Source organism: Dunckerocampus dactyliophorus, chromosome 20 (assembly GCF_027744805.1).
Source record: "Dunckerocampus dactyliophorus isolate RoL2022-P2 chromosome 20, RoL_Ddac_1.1, whole genome shotgun sequence".
Taxonomy (NCBI): domain Eukaryota; kingdom Metazoa; phylum Chordata; class Actinopteri; order Syngnathiformes; family Syngnathidae; genus Dunckerocampus; species Dunckerocampus dactyliophorus.
In genome coordinates this window covers 10,932,160-10,942,011 of record NC_072838.1, presented here as the reverse complement: position 1 = coordinate 10,942,011, position 9,852 = coordinate 10,932,160, and the positions used below count along the sequence as shown (strand labels likewise).

The 9,852-nt window shown below is 41.4% G+C and overlaps 1 protein-coding gene across 1 annotated transcript; it reads left to right on the top strand.

The window, feature by feature from the left end:
• Positions 1-5,158: 5,158 nt before the first annotated feature.
• LOC129173620 (interleukin-6-like) lies at positions 5,159-9,759 on the top strand. The gene is given in 7 exon segments (XM_054764676.1): positions 5,159-5,289; positions 7,007-7,047; positions 7,050-7,085; positions 7,185-7,378; positions 7,450-7,548; positions 7,695-7,838; positions 9,236-9,759. Coding segments are annotated over 7 exon segments (867 nt in total). The 3' UTR covers positions 9,458-9,759.
• The last annotated feature ends 93 nt before the right edge of the window (positions 9,760-9,852 follow it).

Genomic DNA, 9,852 nt, shown 5'->3' with positions numbered 1-9,852 from the left:
TTACAGCATTCTGCAAAAGAAGCAATCTGAGCATTGACAGTAACGGCAAGAACAGACGAATTCCCTGCTGACGCCATGCAGACACAGCCTTGTCAAATTTCCCGATTCCAACTTTTTTTTTTTTTGTAGAAAGACCAGAGCATGCAAGAGAAAGCCGCTGAGGGCGAACAATGAGTGTGTCTACATTTACACCCATTTTGTGCTCTCCACCACAATTTGGAACAGTCTGGATGAAAGCCCTTGGGATGAAATACATTGTAGTGCTGACTTCACTTCGAAATGTAACAGCTGAGCTGCCACTTTGGCTGGGCTTTGTGCGCCGAGCACACGCACAGTGTTGCCATTTAAAAAATCCACTTATAGACGCCACATAACCTGCAAATTCACAGAGAGAGAGGACCTCCGCCATGCAATCGCCAACATTTTCCTGATTTGCCGTCTTTGCTGACTGGATGAGTGAAGTCGCGTGGTTCTTCCATGCGATGGAGGTCTATTTTAACTCAAGTTGATGTTGCCAAGTATGCTTCCTTGTGCTGTGTGTTTAAGTTTGTTATTTACAAAAAAAAAACAACATAACACTTTAACATAGTTTTGACTGAGCATGCGCCGTGCATAGGGCCCCACGCGCATGGGGGCGCATTCTCGGCAAATGCGCGTCGCTGCCATGAGGCGCGCAGAGAGCACCAAGTTGGCCTGAGGCAGATAAGTGGGGGGCGGGGGGAAGAGACGAGTAAACTGACACGGGGCACGTTGGCCCAATGATTAACGGCGCACGGCATCTGACCAATCAGCTGTCAGATGTGCCAGCAGTTGGATGCAGGTGGAGAGATGGCCTCCAAACAACAATATGAATAAGCAGCAAGTAAAAGAAAGAAAATATTGAAGATTTGAAGGTTAGAATGTCAAGAAAAATTAAGGAGATAAAAGTAAAAAGTCTGCTTCGGGCTGCGATTTCGCTAGGGGTGGCCCTGATTGACACGATCAAAAATATATCATGTGTAGCGGTATAGCACAGTAGAAAGGTGTTTATTATATGTGGAAAACTTTAATAGTATGTATACAGTATAAGCAACACAAAACTGAAAACGACAACTGCAATAATAAAACTTCACACTGAGCATTATGGTTTTCAACACAGCGCTTGTGTTGCTTGTCAGTGAATGCAGGTGTATCACATATTGTGGCCACTGAGTCTAAATGTTGAATGAGCGCTAATATGGCCCAAAAAGGTAGAACACCAGTATAGAGACTATTTTTTTCCCCATCATCCTTTCAACATCTGCGAGGATGACATATAAATTCCTTTTCAAGATGCTGCATAGTATTTTGGGGGTTTGAAACAAAACAAAGCCACTTCAGCGTCAATCCAGCAAAGGCTCATTTGTTTCTTGCTGTGTTGTAGCTAAATTGCTGAGAAGGGTATTCTTTTTTTGTTTTTTTTTGAATGATAAAATAAGCTGCTTGGTGCACCCTGGGGACTGCAGTACACCGCCACCCGCCACCAGTGCATACAGAGCCCCAGATGCACACACAGCAAATAAACCTGATAATATGGCATGTTGAATGGATGATCCCAGCATAATACCTGCAGGTTGCACAGGGATTATTGGGTAGAGAGGCAAGAAGAGATGAGGAGCACAAGGAACGTGAGGGACAAGCGGGAAGAAGCGAGGAGAGAGAGTGAAGCAATTACCATAGGACTTGGCAAAGCCTTTCATCCCAAAACTGTCACCATACACACAATTGTATGCATTCCTATCTCTTTTCCCTCCCCCAAGCCTGTGTCCTGCATATAAACTCAGCGTCTGCACACATACATGGTCAGACATCTCCTGTCTTTATCACACACACACACACAGCGAGCTCTCTTCAAACAAATGCACTCTTGATTAAATATTGAAGAGTGCCTGCATGCGCTTAACCAAGTGGAGATACATTATGGAACTCCACATCCAACAGAAGAAGAGGGAAGAGGAACACCGATGTGACGAACTGAACACAACCATTGTGATGCTTGACATTTCATTTAGCAAAATCAAATGTGTATTTTGTGTATAGTGCGGGATTACCGCTGCTCCCAAACTCTTCTTTTCTCAAGGATGCTTTAAGACAGTGCTGGCATTTGGCCAGAGCAAATGACAAAGTCATTAGGGAACGTTCCATACTCATTTTAAAACTGAGAATTAACTACGTTTTTTTTTACAGAGCCAGCTGTCGTTTGACGCTCCTGCACAACCTGCTGCTCCATTGTTCCATTGAAGGAGAAAGCACCCCAGGTCATGATGGCGTCCCCTCCACTGTCTGGTGGGGTCTCCTTGTAATGTAGGAGCCCATCAGCACAGTCAAGCTTCCATTTTTCCCATCAGATAATACAATTTTCTTTCTTTCACCTTTCAATGTCCCATGTTTGGTGCTCTCGTGCAAAATCCAAACGGGAAATTTTGTGGCATTTTAAGGAGACGAGGCCTTTGAAGATGTTTTTGTTCTCAAAACCCCTCTCTCGCAGATGCCGTCTGAGGAGCGTCTCGCGTCTTGACAGTAAGCCAATCGCGTCCTTCGGCTCCGGGCCAAAGTCTACCGCTTAAATTTTGTTCCATAACCCTCAGCATCTAAGAACATTCAAATGACTGTCTTACTGCGTCCAACCTCAGCGGCAATCGCGCGCTACGAGAGGCATGCAGCTCAAAAATCCAACCGTGTTCAAAGAGAGAAAGCTTTTCTGTCTTTGCCATCAAGACTTTTGATTAGCGGATGAAACGCCCGTTTCACTTTAACGCTTATTTGCGATAAATTGCTGACTCAAATTTTTCTGTTTCTGTTTTTCTGTTTTCATTTCAAATTAATTTTTCAACCGGTATACAATTTTGATCAGGAATATGTCTTATTTTATTGTTATAAAATGTATTATTTAATTGTTTTTATCTTGCATCTTGTTTTCATGTTTACAATGTGTATATTATTATACAATTATAATATATACAACACAATAATAGTATTAATAATAACAATACAATATATCAAATGTAATATTATATTATATAATACACATTTTAAATTTTTATGAGACACGTGCATGCCAATATTGACGTCTGTTTTTTTTTCCAAATGTAAAAAAAAAGCAAAAATTGGAAAAAAAGAGCAAAAAGGCACAATGTCAACAGAAAAAGCTCAAATGCTGATGCTAATAACTAATAATAATACAAACTTTTTACCAAATTAAATATATATACTGTATATGAATATATAAGATACTGTATATACTGTACATTGATTTTTCAGTATCTACATACAGTAAATGCAGTAAAATTCCGGGTGCAGCTGTTCAGCTGTTGCAACATTGCCATCTAGCGACATGACAAGTGAACTGCAGCTTACGCTCAAACTTGGATCTGCTTTATAATATAAATGAGCAATCATTATGTCAAAACTGATGACTTTAGGCTTACAGCTGATGATGGAAACATTTAGACATTATCAAAGGAGCATCTTCAAATGCATGATTTTATGAGTCAACTGCAATTTAATAATCCACAAAGAGAAGATTTGCTAATGAAGTCAGCTCTGTAATACATTATACTTGTAAATGCGTCCACAGGATACTTTGACACATGCCGTGTTGTAAAAAGGATGAAGTTGAATTTACTGACATGTGGATGAGTGGGTGACTTACACAACGCAAACAAATCCTCCAGGTTTTCATGTTAAACCTAAACTGAGATGGTGACGCTTTCATTTTCCCCATGCGCTCAAAGAACGTTTGCACAAAAACAAAAATGAACCGAACTTCCCTAATTGTGTCTTTCATTGATAATGAAAGGCTCAAATTAGGAACCGTCACATGGTGATACTAGATTTGGTCAATATGAACTTTAAGCTATTTTTACGTCCATCTGCAGCGAATTTCGATGGAAGCGGGAGAGGAACCGAAATGGAAAAACAGTGATGAAGAGGAAGTCTGGGTCGCTGTGAGAGAATACAAAATAATGCTGAATAATTTAAACATACGATGGTGTGAAAAAAGGTTTGCCCCCTTCTTGATTTCTTTTCTTTTTTTGCACACTTAAATGTTTCAGATCATCAAACAAATTAAAATATTAGTCAATGACAACACAACTGAACACAAAACGCAGTTTTTAAATAAAACATTTTATTATCAAGGGAGAGAAAAAAAAATCCAAACCCAAATGGCCCTGTGTGAAAAAGTGATTGCCCCCCCCCCCCCTTGTTAAAACATAACTTGACTGAGATTAATTGAGATCTATCAGTCTGGAAAAGGTTATAAAGCCATTTCTAAAGTTTTGGGACTCCAGCAAACCACAGTGAGAGCCATTATCCACAAATGGCGAACACATGGACACAGTGCTGAAGCTTCCCAGGAGTGGCTGGCCAAACAAAATGACCCCAAGTGCAGCGACGACTCATCCAAGAGGTCACAAAAGACCCCACAACAACATCCAAAGAACTGCAGGCCTCACTTGCCTCAGTTAAGGTCAGTGTTCATGACTCCACCATAACAAAGACACTGGGCAAAAAACGGCCTGCATGGCAGAGTTCCAAGACCAAAAGCACTGCTGAACAAAAATAATATGAATTCTTGTCTCAATTTTGCCAGAAAACATCTTGATGATCCCCAAGACCTTTCGGAAAATACTCTGGTCTGACACAGAAATCAGGAAGGGGGCAAACTCTTTTTCACGCCACTGTAGTTCACAGACATATGAGACATTATTTAGGTTTTGTTATTCATGCCAGTTGTTTTATTGCAATATTTACACTTTGTATTACGAATACATTCTTTTGTTGGACATTGTCATTGTAAAATAAGTGAATCTATTTTCTAACATACTTTATATTTAATTACTGTATCATTTTTATATCACATTGTTGTTGTAATTTATGTGGATTATTGTACAGTTCATCACGTTTCAGTCCGGCCATGTACGTGTATTTTAGTGACAATAAAAGCCACGGTCAAATTGATTTTCTTCAAAAAAGAAAGGGCAAAAAATTACAAAATTTCCAGAGATGAAATGCCAGCATTCCTTTCTTACAACATCTCCAAGAGAGCAGATCTAGCATCAACACTGTGGAAGTTCACACTTTCACTGATGACTGTGTAGTCCCAATGTGAGTGACCTCAAGTTAGCATCACGACGAAATGACTACTTTTATATTGAACCACTCCCATTGATTTGTGACACTGGTCACGTCTCTGACTACAGACCTAACACGACTTATTATATACTTGAAAGATGGGTCGACTAAGCACATTTTTCCTGTGAGTCAGAGGTATCGAACAATTACCACAGATGTTCTCTTATTCCTTTTAATCAGTGACTAAACCCTGAGAGGAAATGATTGCAAAGGCTCTCCAGCGGCGACGCAGCCTCACAAACGAAACGATTGAATATGAGCATGAAAAATATCCAAAGATAATAACACTCAGTAGCGCCAACCACAGCCTCCCAGTGCCGGGGCAGACCATGACACGATCACCACCACGCTTGACACAATTATCTTCCTTCTCACTTGTCTTGCCAGCTATTTATCATTATTTTCGGTGAAAGTAAATCTATACTGCCATAGAAGTGTCGTGTCTTTGTGTAGTATTGTCTCTTGAGAAGATTACTGAAAGTTCATGAAAGAGGGGAGTGAGGGGGAGTAGACATCGTGTTAGCATAGTTACACAACAATAACGACTGAACTGAAAAAGGACTTTGGAATAAAGCCCAGATTGCGTGTCGTCTGTACACCAATCCCTCGTTTTTCGCAGGTGATTGGTTCCACACCTGACCGTGATAAGTGAAATAGGATTCCTTATTTATAAATGGAACATTTTCATTGTTAAGAGCGTAGAAAATGTGTTTAGGACCTTCGGAATACAGTTTTTAACATTATTAGAGCCCTCTAGACACTAAATAACACCCCTATAGTCACCTTTGCGCTTGTATTATCCAAAATAGTAGAGGAATGTAAGATATAAATAAGACTCCTGCTCGTGTGTGTTGCAGTTAATGTGTTCCCGAGGGCATCTGAGCGGCGGAGGGACAGGAAGTGATGTCGGGTGTTCAGAATTTTAGCCCCTGTTTTTATTAGGAGTCATTGTGCCTGTTGTGAGATCCTTCAACCCTGCAATAAAAGCCTGTTATTATGTTACATTACAGTAACATTACTGACACCTAGTGACAAGTGTGGAATACTACATGAATGAGTCTTCTGAATGCCTCATAATTGTATTACATGTGAAATTTTTAAAAAGGAAGGGTCATAGATAACCACAATGAATTACACTGGGCACCCCCCGGGGGTTTATGATACCGCATACTGGTGGTCCTTGGTTTAGCTTGTCCGTTTCGTGGTTACGTACGCACTCCCATGAATTCATGACTTCATTCTGGTCACTCAAGAGCCAGCTACAACACAGCCCCAAAGACTACACTAATAGGTGCGGCTCGAGCGTAGCCGCAGTCAGGACACGTCTCACTGCCAGGTCGCTGATCCCATGAAAGCGACAGTAATAACTAGTGTAGTGGTCTTACTGTTAGGTTGCTGGTGCTTTGGCTTTTATTTTCCATTACCGTTTCATTGAATTAATGTACAAGTATATAGTCTTTTATTACTGCATTTCATGTCCTTCTTGTGTTCTGTGGACAGTGTGAGCGACTTAGGAGTCAATTTAGGTCAAATGTAGGCGTAAAACCCGTACACCAAAACTCAACTCATATCACAGTCCAGGGATGGAACTTGTACGGAACCAGAGGACCACCTGGTGTGTACATGTGCGGTTAAACAATCAGCTTCCTATAAACTGTCTTTTGAACGATACTGAATGTATGACATCAAACAATGTCATGGTGGAGGCAGGCAGACACGTATGAATGAAATCATGTCAGATACAAGGAGGAACCCCGACAATAAATTACTATCGTCACGCTTGAGGAAGGAAGGTATTAGGAAATCCCTGCGGTCAGAGGAATATATAATGCCTGGCCGATGTGAAGACAAGACAAGTTCCACGGGACCAGGCGGTCAGCAACAAGAGGAAGCTCAACCCAACCAGCGACGCAATATGCCCTCTGAAGCCCGTAAGTGAAACTGAACTGCAGGCTGTGCGTGGCGCACGTTTCCTGTCCTCTTGTAACTTCCTCTTTCCATCCATTCATGCTCTTCTCACGCCTTCCCAGACGTACGCGCCCTCACAGTGGGGTTGCTGGCCGCTCTGATGCTGTGCGCCACAGGAGCTCCTCTGGCAGAGGCACCCACCGCCCTTCCATCAGGTGACCCCTCAGGTGTGGAGGAGACGGAGCCCTCTGACTCAATCAGCTCATCCCCGGTGTGGAAATCGGTTATCAGTGCAGCAAAACAACACCGGCAAGCTGTAAGCGGAACCTTAACAGTGTCTTCTTTTTTTGTCAAACGCATTTCCTGATTGTCATTCTTTCTTACCAGTTTGAGGATGAATTCCAGAATAACGTCTTGTATCACGTAATGGAGAACTACAGAGTGGCGTCGCTTCCGGAAAAATGCCCCAGCTTCAACTTCAGCAAGGTAAGGAAGTAGAAAGTTCTCCAAATAGTTGACCCCCGGGATAGGGAATACTACAGTATTCCACTATCCACTACCACAATGACACAAAATGAAGTCCATTGACTGCCAGCAGCCTTAAATTCATTTTTTATCCATCCTCTCTCCAGGAGGCTTGCCTTCACAGGATGGCCCAAGGTTTGCCCTTCTACACAAGTCTACTGAAACACGTGGAGAAGGAATACCCCAGCAGTGTAATTCTGTCTGAGGCCAAACATAACATTGGGCTCATACTCGGTTTCATCAGGCAAAAGGTACGTCTGAAATATTGTCCTTTTCTTTAAAAAATTCCTTTGTATACTGTATAATTTGCTGGCATTCTTCAATATTCAGTTTAAGTCGCTACTTTATTTCAAACATACAACGGTAAAACTCACTAAAACATTCTATATACTGACTAATTTAGCACAAGAGTATTTTGCAGCATGGCACATAGTATTTCCATTAGATTAGTAGTAGACCTTCAAGTAGAAATTTTGGCTCGCATTGAAGTGTTCTCAATACTACGACATACTGATACCGAGTTGTTGCCTGTCTTCTGTATTAACTGTAAAGCTGCGTTTTTAAAGCAGCAGTATGTAAGAGTTCCAGTTTAAAGTTAACAGATTGACATCATTTGAATGGTATAAAACAAGGGTGTCCTAAATGCAGCATGGGGGACATTTCTGGCACTGTGGCACATTGTAGACATAAAAATAAACCAAACAACCCCCAGCAAAAATGATGGGGGTTTTTTTTCCGGCTTTTTAGTCTTTTTACCGGATTAAAAATGTAAAAAAAGGCTGGCCCTTTAAGAAGAATTGCATTGTGGGGAGTAGTTCTGTGCTTTGAGGCAGCGGTGTCTCTCTATTCTCTCTTTCGTCTGCACCGCCCATTTTCTTCTGCGTCCCGATTGGCTGTAGACCACTGTCAATCAATCTCCTTCGCTGTCTCCTGTTGTGGTCATTAGATGCTTGCTAACAGAAACAGAAGAAGCTAACCGTGTGACGACAAGAGCAATATGTTTTAACAAGGATCCAAAAACGCTACAGGACAGCAGAACGGCGCCAGGACAATGAGGCGCGGTCAGAGGAGTGAAATATGCCTGAGTCACTTCATTTCTTCTGTCCAACCTAGAAGGTTGATCATTAAAATTCTAACGAAATTCAAACTTTGAGTGTTTAAACGAGAGAAATGTGAGAAAACGTAATTGCCGGTCTGAGAAAAGTGTATGGTGGGGGGGTTTTACAGCCTTAAAACATATAATTGTAAAAAAAAAAAAAAAAAAAAAATAGTGGGCTACTTCACTGATTTCACGTCTTGCGGGCTATTTTGGGAACCTATCCTGTGATAAACGAGGGAACACTGTAGTACTCTCATCGTGGACTCTTCTGCACACGCCAGTTTATTCTGTGGAGGCAGGAAGTAAGTATCTTGCCTTCTTTTAAAATTCCTTGGTCTATAATGTTGGCGGACCAGCCAGGACACCAATGTAGCACTGATGCTAACATTAAAAGAAAAGTATCTTTACCACCGGGATAGAAAATTACGCTTCGCAACCCAAACGTGCATCTGCTACGCCCGATTTAAGTTTACTGTATTTGCAAGTTCTATTCCGCTAAAAGTGCTCCAGTCACATGACCATAGCATGTTATTCCATTCTGTCCCGCAGATGAGGAAACCACAACAGGTCGCAAGTCTGAGCAGCAGTGAGGAGGAGAGCCTGCTGGGTGCGCTGGATAGCTCTGATGCTTTCCACAGTAAGATGACGGCGCACAGCATCCTGCGGCAGCTCTACATCTTCCTGGTTGACGGGAAGCGAGCGCTGGCCCAAAAAGAGAAGCGGAGGGGAAGACATGCCAGGAATGGTGGGATGATGTCCCTGCTTGTCTAGGTCTCGTCGTCTAATGCGCTGCGGTAGTGACATCGGCAGTGAAGGGAAGTTGTGTAAAAAAAAAAAACAACAAAAAAACATTGACACAATTGACTGAATGAGACCAAATTAAGGAAGTTCTTGCTGAGGTTTCGTAATTCATTGACTGAATAACGATCATGTGATGACTTTGTCAATGACGCACTAAGACAGATTATTTATTCTTTGGAAAAATATTTATTGCTCACATGTGGGTGAAATGCCTTATTTATTACTATTATTAATTTAAATTATTTATTTTTGAAGACACGTGATGTTCTTTTATACCTGGTTGTCTGTATTTATGAGTATATTTATTTATCACTCAATGTAATGAGTTGCTTAGAATGAAAGTATTTTTGGAAACGTGTATTAAT